General features: G+C 39.8%; 1 protein-coding gene across 5 annotated transcripts in view; it reads right to left on the reverse strand.

Moving 5' to 3' along the window:
* The window catches only part of HGF (hepatocyte growth factor), a 111,770-nt gene extending 89,583 nt beyond the window's left edge, over positions 1-22,187 (reverse strand). For all 5 annotated transcript variants that reach the window (XR_004540727.1, XM_033959762.1, XM_033959761.1 and 2 more), the window contains exons 1-4: positions 22,005-22,187; positions 16,697-16,862; positions 10,495-10,607; positions 1,912-2,026 (exon numbers count right to left, since the gene is read on the reverse strand). Coding sequence is in view for 4 of the 5 variants with exons in the window: in XM_033959762.1 (XP_033815653.1) it covers positions 1,912-2,026; positions 10,495-10,607; positions 16,697-16,862; positions 22,005-22,053 (443 nt within the window). In the remaining variant the exon portion in view is untranslated. The remainder of the gene's footprint in view (positions 1-1,911; positions 2,027-10,494; positions 10,608-16,696; positions 16,863-22,004) is intronic.
* Positions 22,188-23,868: the final 1,681 nt, after the last annotated feature.

Here is a 23,868-nt window from a genome sequence, read left to right on the forward strand (position 1 = left end):
GCATCCTTGTACAACCAGCATTTTAACAGTCCTTTAAATTTACTCAATGATTTTTCTTCTTTAATAAATGATGGTAGGGAATTCCATATTCTGGGTGCTGTGACTGCAAAAATTGTATCTTGTCTTGTATTTATTATACTAAGTGATGGAATTACTAGAAGGTGTTTGTCTTCAGATCTTAAACTTCTAGTAGAAATATATGGAATAATGTATCTTTCTAAAAATGATGGAACTTTGGTTGTTAATATATTGAATGTTAATATTGCTATTTTGTAGGAGATTCTATAAACAATTGGAAGCCAATGAGCTTCTTTAAGAAGAGGCTTTACGTGATCAAATTTTTTCCTATTCGTTATAATCTTAATTGAGATGTTTTGAATTAATTGAAGTCGACAGATTTCTTTAAGAGCTACTCCTTTATAGAGCGAGTTGCAATAGTCTAACTTTGAAATGATCAACGAGTGTTCAGTGTACAAGAGTGTTCAGTGATGATGGGTCCAAAAAAGGGGCAAATGATCTAATCATTCTTAACCTCTGAAAACAACCTCTTACTACTGTGCTAATTTGATTATGATATGTCAATTTTTGATCCAGAATAACCCCTAGAACTCTAATCATAGTGACTTACTGCAGTTGGATGTTATTTATGTTTATTGAGGTGGTAAGATTTAGTCCTTCTTTTCAAGGGAAGTGTATTATTTTTGTTTTATCTGTATTCATTACTAGTTTATTTTCATCAAGCCAGTCAGAATTTGTGCTTAATTTCTTATTAATGTTTTGGAATTCCTCAATAGAATATAAGTCTAGTGGAAGCAGGAGATGCAGATCATCCACGTAAGCGAACGCTGTAAACCCAATAGATTGACAGAGAGTCAGCAGAGGTGCTACAAAGATGTTAAATAGTAGGGGAGATAATATTGATCCTTGTGGGATGCCATAGTTGGTAGATATCAGATCTGAAGTGACATTGTTAAAAATAACTTTTGATGACCATTCCGAAAAATAAGATTAAAACCATTGTAGCACAATTTCACTAATTCCTATAGATTTCAGTCTTTAGATAAGAAGATGGTGATCGATGGTGTCAAAAATGCGGAGGAAAGATCTATGGATATGAGAAGAACAAATCAATGGTGATCAAAAAAATAAAGGATAGCTGTAGTCATACCAATCATCCAATATTCTGTTGAATAGGATTTCCGGAATCCTGTTTGATTAGGGTGTAATACTCCTGTTTTATCTATAAATTCAGATATCTGATTGAATACTACCTTTTCAGTTAATTTAGCTAGGAATCGGTCGGAAATTCATAATGTCATTATGATTTACCTTTGGGTTTTTAAGAATTGGGTGGATTGTTTCTTGTCTCCATGTCCTCTAGACATGTGGAGTGGCATTTTAGAAAGTATGCCCAATGCACAGTATCAACGTCAAAGTCAGTATATCACAAACAGACGTCCATCTCGCACGCATTTTAGAACAGGATACAGCCTGTTCTAAAACAGATATGAGATGGACATCCATGTGATGGAAACGTACAGCGTGAACACCCATTTTACAAATGGAAACATGCTAATTATGAACATGAAAAACAAAGAACATGAACTTCTGGGTGACAGTGATAGAAGTAATATTACAGAGCATAGAACTCAATTTTCTCAAAAACCAGATGTTGTTGTAGGACTTAGCCAAAGAAGCAATTCTACAAACTAATGAAGGATAAACATGCTGATTTTAGTAAGCCACGAAACAGCAGAATGAGAATAAATAAATTATAGAAATAATAAGGGGGGAAAAAAAGTTTAGTAGGTAACATAGAAAGCATAATATCTAGTAACAGCCATGTATGAATTATAAAGAAATGAAGCAATTTCACACTGATATGTCTTCCATGTTCTCCCCTATTCTTACCTGTGTTCATGTGGTATCATAGAGCTCCACGTCTGACACGGAAGACCTCTTTTTGTAACAGATATAGTTCCCTTATAATTTTCTCCTTTGCCATGGATACAGTCTCTGATAAATTCTGTTCGGAGAAAACAGACACATCAAACTTGCTGCAAGTTGAAAACTGGAACATGAAAGATGATGGACGTTAGCGACCAATTGACCAAACCAGTCACTCCCATTTTCTCTATCCATACAGTTCAAGCTCTGCAATTATTTTATTAATGGCACTCCAACAAATACCGAGGCTTGATTCATAAGTCATGGCAACTATTTTTTTTTTCTCTTGAAAATGCACTGGAAATTTAATATATATATTTGAAAGTGTGTGGCATGTACTTCTTAATGTTGCCACCAAACAAGAGACAAGTGCAACAGTCTGGAATTAATCATACCCCCAATATCAATCTTTTGGTAACAGCGGTGCGTAATAGAAGTATCTAAAGTTGAACAATGCTCTTAAGTCAAGAGAACACACGGGAATGTCAAGCAGAGCTACAAGAAACATGGAGTGATCATGCTCGAAGCTGCATTTCGACGAGAGGTGGCACACATTAGCGAATGAAATGCAGCGGATGGTATTCACCGCCTTCCCCGTCAATGGCAATGAACCATGGACAACCTACTTTGAAGGATGTTAACACAGTTTGTACTTGTACTAAAACCATAATAGCGTTTTTTAGCACAGGCCAGTGCACTGAGTTGCACTCATGAGTGTCGGGGGCAGTGCAGAGCATTCAGTGCCCCAGAACACTATCATGGTTTTGTAAAAGGTGCTGGTGGTGTATGACATAATAAAAAGATGATTTCAAATGTCATGTTTTTTGCTTCTCCCCTACCAGAGTCTCCTGCACTCCTCTTTCATCTGGTGGCAACATTAAGAAGTACAGGTCACACACTTTCAAACATATACTGTACAGTATATTAAATTTCCAGTGTTGGTGCATTTTCAAGAGAAAAAAAAAAATAGTGGCCATGACTTATGAATTAACCCTCGTATGTCAAAGACTAAGAGACACTCAATGAACTTACAAGGAGATACTTTTAAAACCAATAGGAGGAAATATTTTTTCACTCAGAGAATAGTTAAGTTCTGGAATGCATTGACAGGATGTGGTATGAACGTTTAATGTAGCAGGTTTTAAAAAAAGGTTTAGACAAGTTCCATAGTCAGTTATTGAGACAAACATGGGGGAAGCCACTGCTTTTCCTGGGATTGGTAGAATGGAATGTTGCCACTATTAGGGTTTTTCCAGATACTTATGACCTGGATTGAGCATCGTGAAGATGGGATACTGGGCTAGTTGGCCTAGTAAGACTATTTTTATGTTCTTATATAGGAGGGACCACCACTGTTAGAGACTGGCCACATATACATGCCAACAGAGCAGTGGGGCACCTTAGAGGGCATCTCACCATAACCCCCTTACAATATATGTGAGCCCTCCAAAACTCCCCCAAAACCTACTCTACCTAACTGTCTATCACCAAGTAGCCCTTATGGCTGCAGATGGTACTTATATGGAAGCAGAGCAGGGTTTTGGTGGTCTCATAGTTTCTACCATAAGTGTTGTGGTTAGAGTGGCTTATGAACCTAGCTCCTCTTCTCTATGGTTCACTAGCCCACCCACATGGATACTTAAGACACCTGTACAGAGTTCTACTAAGGCTTTCCCATACAGGTGGTGCTGTTTTAGACACAGGTATGTACTATTTTATTCAGGTATTTGGGGGGTGGGAGGGGGTTAGTGACCACTGGGGGAGTGTGGGAGGTTCATACTTCCATGCATCCAGTGGTCATCTGGTCAGTTTGGATAAGGTTTTGGTACTTAGATGCTTCTTAAAGAGGTCTAGCTCACAACATCTAAGTTTTGTCCTGGATGTCTTGCAATAGGTTTGATTATTTGTGCAAGATGCCCATATTTAAGGTGGCCCAAAGCTCACCCAAATCCCAACCAAAACACACCTTTAACATGCCTCTTTCTGACTTGGATGTTCTGGTGGGCAAACGTCCTAGCAAAACGTCCAAGTACTGATTTAGATTCTTTTTTGGATTTTTTGTGTTTTGGAAATGCCCCTATTAATGTTCTATAAAGGAGTAGAGACCCCTACATTCCATTACAGAATAGATTCCTAAAGCACCCCCCCCCCAGATATCTGCTGTAAGTCTAGCTACCCAATTGCCCCCCTTCTGAATAAGAAAGAGGTGGAATGAGGGCAGTGTGAGTGTAGAACCCAAAATAATCTGGGTAGCAGCAATAGCTGGACTAATCTAAATATGTAGAAGGTAATTTATAAGGGGGCATCTACATAGGATAAGCAGGTTTTCAGGTTCCTTTTTAAAGTCAATTTTATAACATGTGTGCAAACAGTACACAAATGTACATATATTTTTCAATGAATGTAAGTTGGAAAACCCTGTTCCAAAATGCTAATGGCACTTGAGATGTCTGGAGCTGGATGACACCATTCTAAATTCCCATACCCAACTCTTCCTCGCCATGACCCTTCCACCTTGCCCCCTAATTCCAAGGCCCGAAACTAATTATACTTTCGACCTTGAATCTCATGACATAATGTATGTTTATTGTAACCCATGTACTGACTAAATGTATCTTTAATGTAAACCACTTGCATGTACTGACTAAACATATCTTTATTGTAAACCGTTTCTATCTCATGTACTGTCAAATGTATCTTTATTGTAAACCGCTTCGAACTTCATGGTATAGCGGTATATAAGAAATAAATAATTATTATTCTCATTTGTATCTACCATGGTATCCAGAAAAAACAGGACCCTTCATGTTGTTTCAAAATACTTTGCAATTGTATCAACCTTTAGAACGACATTTGAAAAAAACATTAGTCCAACCTTTATTGGGAAACTCCTTTTGCAAACACTCTGCACCTTATATTGTCACAAGAACTTAAGGGCAAATTCTATAAGAAGCGCCCAAAAGTTAGGCGAATAATTAGGCGCTGTTTAGTGAATCGCTCTGAGTGGCACCTATTTTGGAGGCGCCCAATAAATAAGCCAGCTCTAGGTACAACTAAAAGGTAGGTGCCCATGAGAGCACTTAAGCACACTTAAGAGTAGGGATTCTGTAAGAAGGCGCCTAACACGTAACCATGCCCACGCCTAACATGTAACCATGCCCACGCCTAACACGTAACCATGCCCACGCCTAACATGCATAGTGCTTATTTTTTTGAAGGCTGCCTAAATTTTTAGAGGCACCTTGTTACAGAATCGCGCTTTCTTGATAGGCGCCTATGTTTAATCCGTGCTGATTCAACTGTTCGCCTACCCCTCGCTTAAGCTCTGTCATCTTAAAAGATTCCTAGACAAAACCTTCGCCTTCCAAGCAGCCAAGATGAACCCATGGATCGCCCAAATGATTCTCGAGGCTCCCACTTACCTCGACTTCAGAAAAACACTCAAAACTTACCTATTCAACAAACAAGCCCCCTAACGCCCCCTCTCCAGAATTACCTGGCCACACGCCCGCCCCTTTCCCCCTTCATTGATCGCTGTCTTCCAGCTCACTTACCCTCCTCCTTCTTCATCAGCCAAGTTCGGCTAAAGTTGTTGTAAATCCAGTAAATTGGCCCGTTCGGCCTTCCCCCCCTTTATTGACCGCTTTCCTCCTTCTCTACTTCCCACTCCCTCTTCTTCAGCCATGTTCGGCAGAAGGTGTTCTAAATCCAATACATTGTTTGTATACCCAATACATTGCCTGTAAACCCAAAACATTGCTTGTAAATCGGCATGTCAATGCGCATCCTAATGTAATTATTGTGAACCGCCTAGAACTCGATGGGCATGGCGGTATATAAGAATAAAATTATTATTATTATTATTATTATTAAAAAGCTGAATTGAGCTTGTTCTTCAATTTAGATAGGCGTCTATCTAGTTAGGTGCTTCCGAAATTGGTGCCTAACTTTAGGTGCTGGTTACAGAACTTTATCTTCTTTGCTAAAATGGATCTTAATGGTCAGTGCCTGAATTGAAAATGGATCATCCAGTTTTTACAGCATCTTGCAGCAACACCTGTCATAGTAGATGACGGCAAATAAAGACCCGAATGGTCCATCCAGTCTGCCCAACCTGATTCAATTTAATTTTTTTTTTTTTTTTTTTTTCTTCTTAGCAATCATTCTTCGATAAGAGAACGTTTGTTCTTGAGTTATCTGAAAAAATGTTGGAGGTCCCATTTTTTCCACACACTGTGGGGCTCGTTTTCAAAAGAGAAAAACATTAAAAAAAACCCAGCGTGGACATTTTAATTGCCAAAATGTCCAAGTGCTGATTTTTTAAATAGTTTTTTTCAGACATATTGAGGGCCTTCGCCCTCCAGGACATCTAAATGTAAGAGGTGTAGTTTGAGTGGGATTTCAGTGGATTTAGCACTTGGACATCTGGCAAAGATAATCACAGCTTTTTCAAGATGTTCAGGGTCTCAGAGTTAGACTTATTTTAAAAGCGAATAAGAGCCAAAAGAATACCCAAACTGAACAGATGAATGTATGGCCTCACCCACCCCCCAAAGATACAAATGAAACAGTGCATCCCTGTCTCTACATGGGAAAGCTTCTTGTTTATGAGGAGCCTTAATTTAGACCCAATATAGTTTATATAAGGCAGGTGAAATTGACTTCAGTCACAGTCCCCTAACAACAGTTACTTTACACGCAGCCTTTAACAATGTACATGAAAATTAAACAATGAATTGCCAATCGACACTATTTCTATTTCTATTTTTTTGAGGTTAACATATTATTAATTATTTCATTTAAAAGGCATGGTATAATTACATTTAGTTTTGAAGTTAAAATAGACTTTTAATTTTTGATAATTAATTTATGAGTTTTTAAAATAATCATATATAGTTGCACATTTATAGATTAGATTATCTTATGTTCTATTATAGTTTACCTAAGGATTTGTTGATTAACATATGGATGCATATTTATATGATTGATTATTATTATTTATTAATTAATATTTAATTGTATATATATATTTTTATAAAAAAAATTTTTAAATATTAATGGTGTATTAATATGTATTTATTGGATGAAAAAGCATGAGATTATATATATATATGATATTTATTTACTAATTGAGTTAATAGTTTTCTAAGAGTGATGGTATTTAAAGAATATTCACTTATTAATTGATATTTAATTATATAGGTTTTAAAATATGTATTTATTAGAAAATAACTATTAATTGAGTGTTTATATTTATTTATTAATTATGAGTAATATGTTTTTTAAGAGGGATGGTGTATAAAGAATATTTATTTATTATTTAATCATATTGGTTTTTAATGAGGCACTTAGGGCCTGATTCTCTAAAAGTGCGTCCCGATTTTAGGCAGCTGTAGGCGTCCTACAGCTGTCTAATCAGCCAATCGGGATGCACATTTTTTTTTAAAAATGCTCCCCAGGCAGGCTGCCTATATTGAAGGCGAGGCCCGCAAGACACCTAGGCCCTGATTCTGAATAGGACGCCCGGGAGAGGCATCCTATTCAGAATCGGCCTAAACTAAACCCCGATTCTGTAACCGGCGTCCATGTTACAGACGCGGGTTAGAGAAACGGGTTAGATTAGAAACAGCCCGCTACACTTATCGCAGCAAGGATTTCTCTGCCGCTATAAGTATAGCGGGCCGCGGCCCCCTGACCAGGAGGGTGCCCAAACCCTCTGCCCGGAGACGCACCCCCCCGGCGCTAACCCCCCCCAAACCTCCACTCCACCAAACCTGTTCTTAGAAGGGTCTTGCTCGTCTTGAGCCGGCAGGCACGCCTCGTCGAAATGAAGCGGGCGCGCCCCTTCCCGGCCCATCCCGCCGAAGCCTAAGGCCTGATTGGCCCAGGCTCTAGAAGCCTGGACCAATCAGGCCTTAGGCATAGCGGGTCCGCCCATCCCTACTAAGTCTAAGGTCTGATTGGCCAATCAGGCCTTAGATTAAGTGGGGATGGGCGGACCCGCTATGCCTAAGGCCTGATTGGTCCAGGCTTCTAGAGCCTGGGCCAATCAGGCCTTAGGCTTCGGCGGGATGGGCCGGGAAGGGGCGGGCCCGCTTCATTTCGACGAGACGTGCCTGCCGGCTCAAGACGTGCAAGACCCTTCTAAGAACAGGTTTGGTGGAGTGGAGGTTTGGGGGGGGTTAGCGCCGGGGGGAGTGCATCTTCAGGCAGGAGGGATTGGGCACCCTCCTGCCAGCTATCGATATTGTCGGGGGGGGGGAATCGGTAATGTCGGGGGGGGGGGCGGTCGGTAGTGTCGGGGGCGGGGCGGTCGGTAGTGTCGGGGGGGAGGTGCGTCTTCGGGCAGAGGGTCCTCCTGGTCAGAGGGCCACGGCCCGCTATACTTATAGCAGCAGAGAGATCCCTTGCCGCGATAAGTATAGCGGCCGCGTCTACTTACAATGTAGGCCAGCATTTTGCTGGCCTACATTTTAAGCTTCTCCTCTACTAGGGAGACGCATAGGGCCGCCTAGGTTCAGCCTAAGGCCCGCCTAAGGCCCTAAGACGAGCTTAGGCATCTTGCGGGTCTCCCTAGGCTCCCGGAGGTGCCTTCAGACTTGCCTGGGAAGCATTTTTTTTTAAAAAACGTGCATCCCGATTGGCTGATTAGACAGCTATAGGACGCCTAAAATCGGGATGCACTTTAGAGAATCAGGGCCTTAGTGGATAAAAGGTAGGAGGATATATATATACAAATGATTATATCTATGTATTGATTAATGATTAATAGTTTTTTTAATTTTTTAGTTAATTAATGATTAAGGTTTGTATTTGTGCATTAGATATATTTTTAGTGATATGTTGAATATATATAAAGTAGTTAATTTCTTTTATATATATTATAAATGAGTTGGACACAATACAAATAAGTATTTATCAAATATGTGGGTTTCCAATACTATTCTACCAATGTCTGTTGTATGGAGGTATTTATTAATATTTATTGAGAAATGTAATTATGTAATTAACATAAGCTATGAAGGTGTATATTGTTTCAGTACAGATTAATGAATTTGAATGATAATTGATTAATTCAAATAAATATTTATATAGGATTTGCAGTTTTGCATATTAAATATGGATAATTTTATTAGTTAAAATACAGTTTCTTCAGGATGTTGTATATAAATTATGATAATATGTTGATTAATTGTTTAATTTATTATATTGTATAGTGCTCCTTGCTGGAACCCTTGATAAAGCCAGTTTGGCGAAACGGGTCCCGTCGGGCTTATGAGCATTGGAGCAAGAATGAAAAGAGAAAATATATTTTGAATAAAGCAAGATGAAGAACGTTACAAGTTGGTTTGTTCTTTTATTGAATAGTTCATCCTGTTAAGTGAGGACTGCACACTGTTTGAGTTGGAAAGTGTGAGCCCACCAAAACACACCCAAAACCTAATATACTGCCATATAGGTGACACATGCAATCATGAGGGCTATTTGGTGGTAGATAGGTGGCTATAGTAGATTGGGGGAGTTTTGGAGGGCTCACCATACACTATAAGGGGGTTCTGGTGAAATATGTACTTAGCAGTCTTTATGTAAAGTTCACAGTAGTGCCCTCTAAGTTCCAAGTTTATTTAATATTTGATATGATATACTGAATTGGAAAATGCATCTATGCAGTTTACATTTAACATAAAGGTTAAATGGAATGAAAATTGAAAGTTACATTGTAAACAAAATAAAAGATAGATAGATTATGATATAATTTAAATTTAATAGAATTTTAAATTTAGTTTTAAATGTGCACCTCTAATTCCATATTGATGTTCACTGAGTCCTGCCTGAAATATAAATATGCCATTGAAATAGAAGATGCAAGTTAAATGCATCTGAAAATAAAAAAGATTTTAAAAGTGAATTCGAAGTGTTCTAAATTGTTTTCGGACCTAGGGAAGGCATTCCAGAGTTGTGGACCATTAGTTGAAGCGTATATACCATATCTTACAGATGGAACAGTAAGAAAGTTTTGTTGAAGTGAACAAAGTATACGGGAGGTTATATACGGAATTAGGTAATTATTGAGATAAGGCGGTGATCGTGCAGAACATGTCTTTAAGGATGTTGGCATATCTAGTCCATTAAGATGTTGGCCCTCCCATGTTGAAATGGGCTTGATTTGGACCTTATGAACATGGACATTTTTGTATTTGAAAATGGCCAAGACATCCAAATAGGTAATTGAAAGAAAAAAAAATTGGACATCTAGCAGTTTAAAAAATGGATGTTTCCCTGTCCAGACATTTGGACATCTTGTGGGATATCCAAAGTTGGACTTAGATGCTGTGTATATAGCTGGGTTAAACATGTATATTAATTTAAACTCTGGAACTGTAATTAACAACGTTGCTGCACCAATTGAAAATTGACCCAATTGTTTTTTTTAAAAATTCTTTTTCATCTATGTGATCGATGGGAAAGAGAGAGACTTACAATCTGCTCATCAAACCTCAAAGTAAAATGCAGAATCCATATCAAATCATACGGTTTTATGTTTACCTTTCTTCTCGTAGAGGTCAAATGCAAAATCTCGTTTCTTTCTTACTCCAGCTGACGTACTGCTGAAAGATAGCCAGTGGCATCGTTTGGTGCTTCGATCAAAGGCAAAAGCCCTGTATAAAGGAAGCAACTCTATGCGTAAATTATAGAATGCGACAGGTTTTAAGAATTGCAGTTACTGTGGCCAAGCTGATTACCTCAAGCCAGTAGCAGACCAATAGCCCTTGGCACAATCTAGAAAAGGTCATAGAGATCTGGCGGTGAGGAGGGTAAGGATCATGCACACTGACTGCTCCCACCAGTAGGCCAAAAACAATCCCCAACAGCTTCATCTGCTCCTCGCTAAAGACAGGAAATATGAAGGGGGGTGGGGTGTTTGGATCCCAAAGAGCTGGGTGTGAACTTAAAGCCCACTCTGTCTAAAATTTTAGGCAGTGTACAAAAACATATTCAATAAAGTTCAGTCAAAAAAAGAATAAAAAGAAAACATCATCATCTGTCACTTAAAATTACTGTTAATATCATCAACCTAGAAATACCATCAAAAGTCTGCTGAAATAAAAATCTTTTACAGAAATTTTTGTACACATTCTAGGTTTTTAACAGATCTCGTGGAGAAGGTTCCATTGTTTCAGGCTGGCAACGTGAAATATAGAGTTCCTATATGCATCTAATTTAAGTGAAAGGAAGGAACATCCAGCAAATCTTGTGCTGCTGATTAGAGAATGACACGGGGACAAACTTTAAAATCAGATGTAGCAACATTCTAGAGCTGAGATTGTGATGTCATAATGCCTCATTCCACCAATGCCTAAGCTCCGTCCTCATCTGCACAAGCCTCAAACCCTTTCAAATCCTAAGTAGAAACATTCTAGAGCTCAGATTGTGATGTCATAATGCCTCATTCCACCAATGCCTAAGCTCCGTCCTCATCTGCCCAAGCCTCAAACGCTTTAAAATCAGATGTAGCAACATTCTAGAGCTGAGATTGTGATGTCATAATGCCTCATTCCACCAATGCCTAAGCTCCGTCCTCACCTGCGCAAGCCTCAAACGCTTTAAAATTCTAAGTAGCAACATTCTAGAGCTCAGATTGTGATGTCATAATGCCTCATTCCACCAATGCCTAAGCTCCGTCCTCAACTGCACAAACCTTGAACACTTTACAATTATAAGTGTTCAAGGCTTGTGCAGTTAAGGCAGAGCTTACAGGAATGGGGTAGGGATGAGGACAGTGAAAAAACTCGCGGGGACGGGATGGAGAAAAATATTTCCCCGTGTCATTCTCTACTGCTGATCCAATGAGCCTGTTGAGTTGACAAATATGCAGACTTGAAGCTGCAGGTGGCAACTATATGGTCCTTGGTGGGTTTTGGTAAGCTCACACTTTCCATCATACATGTAGTAGGTAGGGTGGGATATGGACCTGGATCCCTGGTTCTCTTTGGTTTACTACGCTGCCCACCAGGCTACTCCTGACACCTGTTTGCTGCTCTACTAGGATTTCCTATATCAGGTGCTGCTGTTCTAGGGACAGGTATGTACTGTTTCTGTCACGTCTTTGGAGGGTGGGAGAGAGTCACTGACCACTGGGGGAGTGTGTGTGTGTGGGGGGGGGGGGGGTCATGACTTAATCCCTCTGGGATCATCTGGTTAGTTTGGGTAGCAATGTGGCACTTAAACACTTTTAAACAGGTCAAGCTCAGGACATCTAAATGGCATCCTAGATTTCTTGGGAAATGTTTGCTTATGCTAAGCATACCCAAATCCCAAGAGGTTATGGCGAGACTGCCAAGACTCATCAAACCTGATGACTAATATTCGATGCTGCTCATCCAAGTTGGCACTTATGATACTGTCAAGTACCCCTGTGAATGTATCAAAAGTGACTTTGCTGCTCTGGGAGAGAAGGTGAAGCTGGTATTCTTGACCATCTTCTCTGTCAAGGGTAAGAGCCAGGTGAGAGAAGCATTCATCCTAGAGCTGAATGTGTGGCTCTGTGGATGGTGTCACTGAGAGCGTTTTGGCTTCCTAGACCATGCAATGATTTTCCAAGGGCTGCTAAGTAGGGATGGTGTGCATCTATCAAAGAAGAGAAGAAGTGTCTTTGGCGGTAGGCTAGCTAATCTATTGAAGAGGGCTTTAAACTAGAAGTGATGGGGCAGGGTGATCCAATCACTGAATACCTCTACACTGATGGGAAAAGGGGACAATGTCTGGAAAGCAGTATATACTAATGCTTGATTCTGGATCTAGAAGCTGTGATGGAAGAAGAGGAGTTGGATATAGTGGTGGTGATCACAGAGAACCATGGCTAGGATGTAGTTATCCTGGGATCTAATCTGTTCAGGAAAGACAGGGTAGGAAGAAAAGGAGGGAGAGTGGCGTTATATGTTACAAATCTTAGTAAAGCCACACAATTGCAGGATCTGCAGACAGTGGCATAGTAAGGGGAGGCGAGTGGGCGGTCTGCCCCGGGCACCAGCAACCCTCCTCTCTGCCTCTTCCCATTTGTCCCTTCGTCATGTTCCCCCATACCTCTAGTTGTTCACCGCTGCGAGCAACCACTTCAACATGTTCCTGGCGATCACGTCAGCTCTCCCGCTGATGTCACTTCCGGCTGCTGTGTATAGAAAGTGACATCAGAGGGAAAGACACAGGGGTTGCAAGGAGCATTCATAGAAGTAGTAATAGTACTTCTTTTTTATTGTACTATGTATCCATACCCCATTTTCCCCTCTGTGTCATGTCTCATATCTGTCTGTCCTTCGTAGTTGTTTCCAAAATACAATGTATGTTCCCTTTATTAAGTGTCTTTTTTATCTCTTTTATTTCTTAAATTGTATATGACTCTTATGGAAACTGCGCCGTAGGCTTTCTAAGCAGTATATCAAATAAAATAAACTTGAAACTCAAACTATGTTTGTCATATCTGTATTGGAAGATCTTACTCCAACTACCTTATCATTAATCTTTATTATTTATGTAAACTTGTAACCCATTCTGGGCTCTTTTGGGAGAACAGGCTAGAAAATTGAATAAATAAATAAGAGATAGATACAGGGTCGCTGCGGAGTGAATGTACTTGTAAGTCAATAGGAGAAGTTTGAACTGTATGCAGAAATGGATAGGGAGCCAATGGCTTGACTTGAAAAGAAGGCTAATGTGAGCCTAGTGCTACCGGCGTAATATAAGTCATGCAACAGAATTTTGAACAGATTAAAGGGGAGAGAGATGGTTTAGTGGAAGACCTGAGAGAAGGAATGGTGGAGGAGAGCTGGTTGAGAACTCAAGTAGAGAATGTCCCTGCCCCATTCCTCAAAGTTCCATCCACATTTGCACAAGCCTCAAACACGTTAAAATCATAAGGCAGAGCTTACAGGAATGGGACAGTGACAAAACTCATGGGGATGGGATGGAGAAATTGAGTTCCTGCAGGGACAGAGACAAATTTGTCCCTGTGTCATTCTCTAAACTCATGGCGGAAGCACTTAGACATAGTCTGTGGAGAAAGTGAAGGTGGGTTGGAGGTGAGGACTTGAATTGAGAGTTGAGAGTGGCAAAGAGACAGTGAGGGTTTGAGCCGAGAGTTAGTCAAATATTTAGCCCTCATTTCAACAGAAATGCTGAATATCTTGTCTTGGCTGTATTTTCGTGAATTGTTCCCTTAAAATATCAAAAGTTACTATGTTAAGATGAGATATACATCCCTAGAACATGGTATGACAAGATTTTTCATCACACTGCATAATTCCCAAATTTTCAAGCCAGATTCCTGACTACTTCCAGCAGGATTCAAATTTCTTTTTCTTGCACTGGTTCCCCCTCCCAAAATAATTCACTGCATGGCTATAATTATCAGCAGTTAGTTACCTGAAAATGGAAACAGATGACAAATTTTACCCACACAGAAACACTTTTCTTTAGCTCTGCACCCTGACAAAATGTAATTATCTGAAACAATTTAGCTGTTATCTATCATCACAGTGGGTTTTTTTAAACGGGGTTAAGTCAGGGTCCAAACTGGATATGCCCTCAGCATGGTCAGATGTGCTCTCCATTTTAGCCAAGAGGCCAAGCAAGGACCACTTTCACTCTGGGTCTTAGATGCTGACATTATTCAAACTGGAAAAAGACTAGAGTACACAGGGAACAACTGCTATGCAATCAGCATGCCTCTGAGAACTGTTACATACACTTCATAAGAACAAAAGAATAGCCATATTGGGTCAGACCAATGATCCATCCAGTGCACTGTCCTGTTTCCACGGTGGCAATCCAGGTCACATGTACCTGGTAGAAACCCAAATAGTAGCAACAGTCCATGCTACTGATCCCAGGACAAGCAGTGGCTTCCCCCATGTCTATCTCAAGAGCAGACTGTGGCCTTTTCCTAGACAAATGGGATTAGTGGGGGAAGAAGGGGAAAAATGCATAAGACAAATGGGATTGGGGAAAAAGAAATGGAACAGAGCAGAAGATGGATGGTTTTAGGGATGGGTGGAGGAGGGGAACAGAGCAGAAGATGACTAGAACTTGGGAACAGAACAGATGGCTGTGGACTTGGTGATTGAATGGGAGAGAGTAGGGAATTATGGATGGAAGAGTTGGAGTGGGAATTTCAAGGGGGTAATGAATATTTGGCAACTACGGGGTATGAGTGGGGGTATATTAAGGTGTAGAAAGAATTAAGCATCTTAGAACATTTCAACACCTTTTCCGTTCTCTGCGAAACTTTGCAAACTGAAATATTGTGCATAACGTAATTGGTGGATTTATTTCTTGGGTTTTGGAATTTTTAATTAACTACTTTTCACATTCTGACACATCAGGCAATGCACAAATAACACGGATGATCTGTAAGTAAAATATCTTTAAAAATGATTCTTTAGCTGATATTCATCTAGAATAACATAACATAACATCGTGCTTATAGACCGCGTAACCAGAAGTTCAATGCGGTTAACAAAAAATGAATAATAAAATAACATAAAAGCTACCTAGAACCATTTACCTTCCCCTTTTACTAAGCTGCGGAAGAGGTATCTACCACGGCCCGGAGCATTTAGCACTCTGAGCTGTGGTAGAAACGTCTACCCCAGCTTAGTAAAAGAAAGCCTTATTTAACTGATATTCATTCTTTTACTTATGTTCATCTACAATAACCTTGAAACTCGTGCATTTGCTTGTTTATCTAAAATAACCTTGAAACTCATTCTTTTGCTCGTGATCATCTAGAATAACCTGGAAACTCATTCTTTGGTTTGTGATCATCTAGAATATCCTTGAAACTTATTTTTTTAGCTGATATTCATTTAGATTATCCTTCAAATTCATTCTTTTGCTCGTGATCATCTAGAAAAGGGGTGTCAAAGTCCCTCCTCGAGGGCAACAATCCAGTTGGGTTTTCAGGATTTCCCCAATGAATATTCATGAGATCTATTTGCATGCACTGCTTTCATTGTATGCTAATAGATCTCATGCATATTCATTGGGGAAATCCTGAAAACCCGACTGGATTGCGGCTCTCGAGGAGGGACTTTGACACCCCTGATCTAGAATAACCTTGAAACTTATTTTTTTTAGCTGATATTCATTTAGATTATCCTTGAAACTCATTCTTTTGCTTGTGATCATCTAGAACAGGGGTAGGGAACTCCGGTCCTCGAGAGCTGTATTCCAGTCGGGTTTTCAGGATTTCCCCAATGACTATGCATTGAAAGCAGTGCAAGCAAATAGATCTCATGCATAGTCATTGGGGAAATCCTGAAAACCCGACTGGAATATGGCTCTTGAGGACCGGATTTCCCTACCCCTGATCTAGAATATCCTTGAAACTTATTTTTATAGCTAATATTCATCTAGAACAGTGGTTCCCAAACCCTGTCCTGGGGGACTCCCAACCAGTCGGGTTTTCAAGATATCCCTAATGAATATGCATGAGAGAGATTTGCATATAATGGAAGTGACAGGTATGCAAATCTCTCTCATGCATATTCATTAGGGATATCTTGAAAACCTGACTGGCTGGGGGTCCCCCAGGACAGGGTTTGGGAACCACTGATCTAGAATAACTTTGAAACTCATTCTTTTGCTCATGATCATCTAGAATATCCTTGAAACTCATGCTTTGGGTTTACCTGCAGTAACCTCATAAATAACCTTTCAGCTTTGGATTCACATTTTCACTACAAAGACTTACTTGCAAAAGAAGGTAAACCCTTTGTTCTTGCTGCATCTCTTGGCACAGAGCTCAGTGCTGTTCAGCAATTTGGTTTTTATGTCCAAGGACATATCTGTTCTTATTAAGGTGACCTCTGACACCTTTTGGTAATCATGAAGAGCATTTCTCCTTTTGCCTTTGCCATCTGGAAGAAATTAAAAAAAAAAAAGTGTCTATCTCACATCATAATAATTAGAATGAGGAGAATCGGAACAAATGCTACAGTGGAGATGAAAACTATAGTGGAACCGAGATGTGCTGTAGCTGGCCACCCTCATCAGTTTTATTTACTGGTTTGCTGTGGAAACTGTTTTAAGCAAGTAGAGAGGTTATTGCAGACATGTTGGCGTCATACCAAGGGGACACAAAAATAAACACTTGCACATGATTCACAGATTGTCATTTCCCTTTCTTATTTCATAGCTGTAATAATGACGAGGCATAAATGGTCAGGAATAGATTCCAAATCCAGTGCTTTTTGCAGGAAGGGCCATGGCCACATTCTTGGAACTCATGCAACACTGAAGATAAGAGGCACATGTCAAGAGCCCCAGCCTCATTTTCTTGGTTGGAACCACTGCCGACTGGTCTCTCCTTCACTAGTAGTTATGTAATAGATTGACTATGTTATATTGATTACGTAAGGACTTAGCTATAATGATCTGTACACCTAGGATGCACATAAATGACCAGAATCCTGTGCGCACATAAGCATGTAAATGCTAAAATGATGGCTCCACACTATTCTATAAAAAGGCGTCTACAGTTGAAGAAGGCTCTACACATGGGCAGTATAGGCAGAGCGTGAGTGGACGTGTGCCAGTTATGCACATGTTTTAGCAATCTAGGGATGAGCATTTATGGCTGGTGTAAGTAGTTATTACATTACATTACATTAGGGATTTCTATTCCGTCATTACCTTGCAGTTCAAGGTGGATTACAAAAGAATTATCCAAGATGTATTACAACAAGAACTTAAAAAAAAAAAAAAAAAATTGGTCATTTTCAAAAAGAGTGAGAAATGGGTAAGGTTATTTGTTTGGGGTAGTTGGCTTTAGTGAGAGGTGGAGTTTGAGTCTTGCGGTATTATTTCTTTTTTCAGAGTTTTCTTGAAGAGTATGGTCTTTATTTCTTTTCTAAAAGTCTTGTAGTCGAGGGATGCCGTCAGTAGATTGGCGATTTGGTTGTCTAGTTTGGCTGCTTGAGTGGCCAGGAGGCCATCATATAGTTTTTTCTGTTTGACCTCCTTAATTGGGGGGTATGAGAATGGGGTGTAAGTTTTCCTATGTCTGGTTGCGGTGTTGCGGTGTTATGCCTTCAAATCTAACATTGCCAGGTGATCTGGCGCAACAAGGATCCTTGTTGGGATTATGAATTCTTTTGCTGGAGCAGTGAAACTTCTGGAGCTACTGGAGTGTTTTAAGATTTAAAGACTTGAAGATTTTGTGAACAACTGAGGACGATGAACTGAGGGTTTGATTCTCCAGCTAAAGTGTTTTTCTAATTTTTCTGTGCACAGACAGTGGTTTGGACCTTTTTGAGATATGGACTAATTTTTTGCCAATAAGGTTTTTTTCTCCACATGTTTGTGACTGCTGGATACTCTGTAGATTCCTTCCACTGCCTGGCTTGGTAACAATTGAAATATAGCGGTGGAATTAATTTTTGTTACTCTTTATATTGGATTTTGTATGAGTCTAAGCACTTGCCCATTTACTCAGGAGTGTTGCTTCTAGTTGATGAATCTTCAAGGGTCTTGGGAGAAATATTGGATGCTTCACTGGCTATGGGATCACAGGTGAAGAGATTGTTGAGGAATGTAATATTTAAATTAAGACAACTTCTTCGATTAGATATTTTTTAGGTGATCATTTTGGATTGTTCATTCAGTTAATGATTACTGTAATATTTTTTATAAGGGGCTATCTAGTACACTGGTAATCAACTAGAACACAGCTGCTCGCTTGGCTTTTAGAGCAAGCAAATATGATAGAGTTCCCCCTAGTTGTTTTAGTGACATGGCATGGATGTGTCACATAGATTTTATATGCCTTACGTTTTTCTCTGCTTCTAGAGCTGCCATTGTTGTTACTTCCATTAGTGGAGTTTGTTACAAGTGTATTTATGGCTCTTCTTTCTTATTCAACCAGTTGAGCTTTGGAATGGTCCACCAGGCTACAGTCATAATACTTTCTTTAACCGGACAATCATGAAAGCGAGCAATGATGCCTCTTAGCAGGTTATCCCTCCTAGGGTCTATGGCCCTGTGTGCTTGATCCACTCTCACTTCTGGCACCTCTGTTAAAAAAGACAGCGGATTTAGAAAGGCGCAGAGAAGGGTGACAAAAATGATAACAGGGATGGGAAGACATCTCTATGAGGAAAGGCTAAAGTGACTAGGGCTCTTTAGCTTGGAGAAGAGATGGCTCAGGGGATGTGATAAAAGTCTATAAAATACTGAGTGGAGTAGAAAGGGTAGACGTGAATCGCTTGTTCACCCTTTCCAAAAAATACTAGGACTAGGGGACATGCGATAAAGCTACTAAGTAGTAGATTTAAAACAAACCAGAGAAAATATTTCTTCACACATGTAATTAAATTCTGTAATTTGTTTCTGGAGAATTTGGTGAAATCAATTAGCTTAATGGGGTTTTAAAAAGGTTTTGGATAGTTTCCTAAAAGAGAAGTCCATAGACCATTATTGAGATGGTTTGGGGAAATCCACTGCTTAATCCTAGGATAATCAGCATTGAATCTGTTTTACTCCTTGGGATCTAGTTAGATGCTTGGACCTAGGTTGGCCACTATTGGAAACAGATATTGGGCTTGATGGACCTTCAATCTGTCGCAGTATTGGAGCTCTCTTATGTGATCCAAGCATAGGATGATCAAGCCACTGTGACACCCCAACATAGCCAGCTTTGAGGTCAGCCCTAACCCTGATATCCAGCGGCACTAATTCTGTTAAATACCACTGAATATTTGTGGCTAGCCCTGACCAAGCAATTTATTTATTTATTTACTTGTTTATCATAAGAACATAAGCAATGCCTCTGCTGGGTCAGACCTGAGGTCCATCGTGCCCAGCAGTCCGCTCACGCAGCGGAACCAACAGGTCCAGGACCTGTGCAGTAATCCTCTATCTCTACCCCTCTATCCCCTTTTCCAACAGGAAATTGTCCAATCCTTTCTTGCACCCCAGTACCGCTGCCTGCCCTATTACGCTCTCTGGAAGCGCATTCCAGGTGTCCACCACATGTTGGGTAAAGAAGAACTTCCTAGCATTCGTTTTGAATCTGTCCCCTTTCAACTTTTCTGAATGCCCTCTTGTTGTCCAGAACAGGTTACAGGAGTACACACACAGCAAAGTCAGAACAAATATGGATAAGATGTATTTGGGAAGTGAGTGGTACAAAGACTGAGTTATGATAAATAGAGATACAGTAGGTGATTTTGCATCCTACAGTAGAGATAAACAGCCGAGATACACATGCTTTAGTGGGTATAGACATTTGAGAACATCCGAATTCTCAGCTTTTTAACTTTCCCGTTCCCCATTGTTCTCTTCCTTTTTTTTGTCTATTTCTTCTAAAAAGAGTTGTAACTTTCCCCTCCTTTCCTCCCAATTCAAGTTTGTCCTGTCTTCAAGAATTTTGTCATTTGGTTTGTCCTTTTTGTAATTTTACCTTTTTTTATAATTTTGTACATCGCTTAGCAAACTGAAAAAGCGATTCATCAAATACTAGTAAACTTGAACTTGAACTTGAATTATTCTAGTGTACTTTTACATGTTTGGGTCAGCTCAGCGTTATGGCCTAGCTGATGAGTTCATCTGAGATCAGTTTGGCTTGGACTTTTCATAGGGCTGGATTTGTGAAGAGGAAGGTTTTCATGGTCTTCTTAAAATCAGTGGCTGGCTAAATCTTTTTTAATATTAGGTCCAATGTTTTTACAGTTGAACAACTTAAAACTTTATTACTCAGACAGCTACAGTAGGTTTGTGCAATTTTTTCTTCTGCTACAATTTTGCAAATATAAAAATATTAAACATTTAACAGAAGCACCATTTATTTTAAGGAAGAAATCTTTTCACATGCAGTATTTAGAAGCAGTCCTGATAAATTACAGCAGGCAGCTTCTCTTTTTTTCTCATAGAACGAGAGTTACTGAGTCTAAAGTGGGAATGCATGAGACTCGAAAAATGTTCAGAAAGTACCAGCCACACACTAAAGGTGTGACGTAATGAACCCAACCATCTCTGGAGGACTCGTAACATCTTCTAAAATGTTTACAGTATACTTTACAAAGATACTATATATATAAACCATTGTTTTGTAAAGGAAATCCTACATTTACTTTTCTGAAATATCTTCTGACCATTTGGCTGAAATTCTTATCATGCTCAAATTTATTTTTTGTCAGTTTAAAAATAACATAAAAAGAACTGGAAAAATCATTGATTTTCTAGGAGTTTTTGTTCTATAGGGCTCCTTTTACGAAGCTGCGATAGCGGTTTTAGTGCGCACTGAATTGCCACGTGCGCTGGACCTTAATGCCAGCATTGAGCTGGTGTTAGTTAGCGTGCGCTAAAAACGCCATCACAGCTTAGTAAAAGGAGCCCTTAGTCTCGACTTCCCCAAAAAAATCCAAGCAGTCTGCTCTTGCTCCATAATTTGCTTCTGTAAAGTGGAGGCATCTACCCACAGTAGGAATACGAGAGCCAGCTTCTGATATTGTGATATAATCTTGCTACTATCTGCCACGCCTGGAATGAGGGGCCACAAGAGTGGGAAAACACTCCTGAAAAAGCATCACAGCACAGCACTAATAAAGAAAACACCTCAGCTGGACATCAGGTCTGGGACTATCATTAAAAATGCCCCAGAAATGCAGCAAAGAGGAACTTGTTCTACTCAGACCTTCAGGCACTCGTATTCAGAACAAAATTTAGAATCTGATTAATTCCTGTCAAAATCAAACTTCACAAACATCCAGGATTCATAAAACATTTCCATATTACTGATTATCAAATACAAGTAGATGAGATGATATTAAATGAATAGTTCAATTTTGATAAACATTCCTGATTATGCCATAAAACCATCTAATAACAGAAGAGAGATTCTGGACAACATTCCGAAGTGACCTGGGCTCTTCTGCTGAGGTTTATCTAAGGAAATCAAACCCTCTGCTCTCCTAAAGAACAGCCTTTCCTCATCCAGAGGTAAGCTGATAATCCCATCTCTTAATCGTGCCATCTTGCTGGCAACCTAAGGGAGAACTGACCTGTGAACATGATGACAAGAAGCAGGAGCTTGAGTTTGCTTATCCACATGTTGTGATGCTGGCAAGACAAGAAAGGTGACAAGCGGCTGTGCCAGGAATCACCGAGCCACAGTCTCTGCTGCTGTTTATATTCCAATGACCTAAGTTTCTTGTGTGATTAACTGGAAAATCCTTCTGAAGTACAGATCTCCCTCTTACGGTAAAAATCTGTGTTTAAACAACATCCTTTAACTCTCCCCCCTCCCTTCTGCCAAACACCAGAAAACAGAAAATCCCATCCCACTTTTCCTGAGCTGGGAAGGAAAGCTGGAGTGGCCTTGTGCCAGCAGAACTTAAAACACTTCCAGCAGGCTAAATCACGTCTCTTACTCTCCACTTGCACTCAGATCAGCAGGGTCAGGGGATGGATTCCTGGATGGCGTGTTACTTCCATGCCCTCCCCCAGGCCTCTGTCTCAGTGTGCAAAACCAAAACGAGAAAGAAGTAATTTGTCAGAAGCAGATTAAAGAAAAGACATTGCAGTTCAAGCTCTCTTATGTAACATTATCTGCTGTTACCTAGATTCAGTCTTCTAAGGGTTTGATCTCTTACGGCTTTTGGGCTTTTTGCTGTGAATTCCATGCACTCAGGATTGATCTTTTAGCAGACTGTATATTGGGATGCTGTATAGTTTTTGAATCATGGCTATCTTCTTTATTTTTATTTTACTAGTTATATACCACTTCTAGCCTAAGAGGTTTACAGGGAAAGAAGCAGTATGGGATTTAAACCTACCACCTCAGGGTGCTGAGGCTGTACTTTTCATAGACTTGTGACGCCTCACTTTCTTAGGAACTCTGGTTCAAAGCAGAATACAAATTCATGTAACATCTTAGAAAGCAATAAGAAATTTCAAAAATGTTCTCACAAAGAGGTAGGCCTTCAATGCTTTACGATAAGACAAGTATGTACTAGAGGGTGCTGAACTACGTGGTAAGGAAAAGATAATCACAGTGACTTTTTATATCTAATGCATCTGACGGATGGAAAATGAACTAAGCTATGACTCTTGAGCCTGAGAATGAGAAGGTGATAGAGGAAAAGAACAAAAGTTTATCAAATACTCCTTCAGATATCTTATAAATCAAACAAGCCATTTATAGGGAGACAATGAAACCTGAATAAACAGAGAGTAGTGGGATCAAATTTTGGCTTCCTAGGCACCATTTTAGCTGTAGCTTGGCAAGTGATTATTTTGGGATAAGACAATTGCAGACTGAGCCAAAATAGAAAAATGTTAACAGTGCATTAACATTCCTGAGTTGAAGGAGCCTAACGGAAATGGCTTTAATCACTGCATTAAGCAGAGGAGTGAATGATAAATTTCTATCCAAGTAGTTTCAAAACTTTATCTGCCTTGAAGGTTAGTCCTTCAGAGAGCGCTAGTTCTGTACGAAGGGGTGCCGAAAAACTCTCAGCCCAACCAACCAACTTTGTAAATTCTGAGCATCATTTTGCCACTGTGTTATCTTATTTCGTTAAGCGTCAATTTGCAGAAACAAAATTCTATGTTTTTTTGACATTGATTGAACCATATCCATGTCATTCTCTTCTTGGTTGGGCTGAGAACTTTCCAGCACCCTCTCATAGCGTGAAGAGTCTCAGTCTCTGGTAACCAGAGCTGATATTGTGATGTCATAATGCCTCATTCCACCAATAAGAGCCAACCTCATCAGTGATGTCACAGTCCTAGACTTGGCTCACTTTAATTACAAACGAGGGGGTGCTGGAAAGTTCTCAGCCCAATCAACCAACCTCCTAAATTCAGAGCATTATTTTGTCACTGTAGCTGAAAAGAGTATTTTATTTCATTAAGTGCCAATTT

This window comes from Geotrypetes seraphini, chromosome 9 (assembly GCF_902459505.1).
Source record: "Geotrypetes seraphini chromosome 9, aGeoSer1.1, whole genome shotgun sequence".
Taxonomy (NCBI): Eukaryota; Metazoa; Chordata; class Amphibia; order Gymnophiona; family Dermophiidae; genus Geotrypetes; species Geotrypetes seraphini.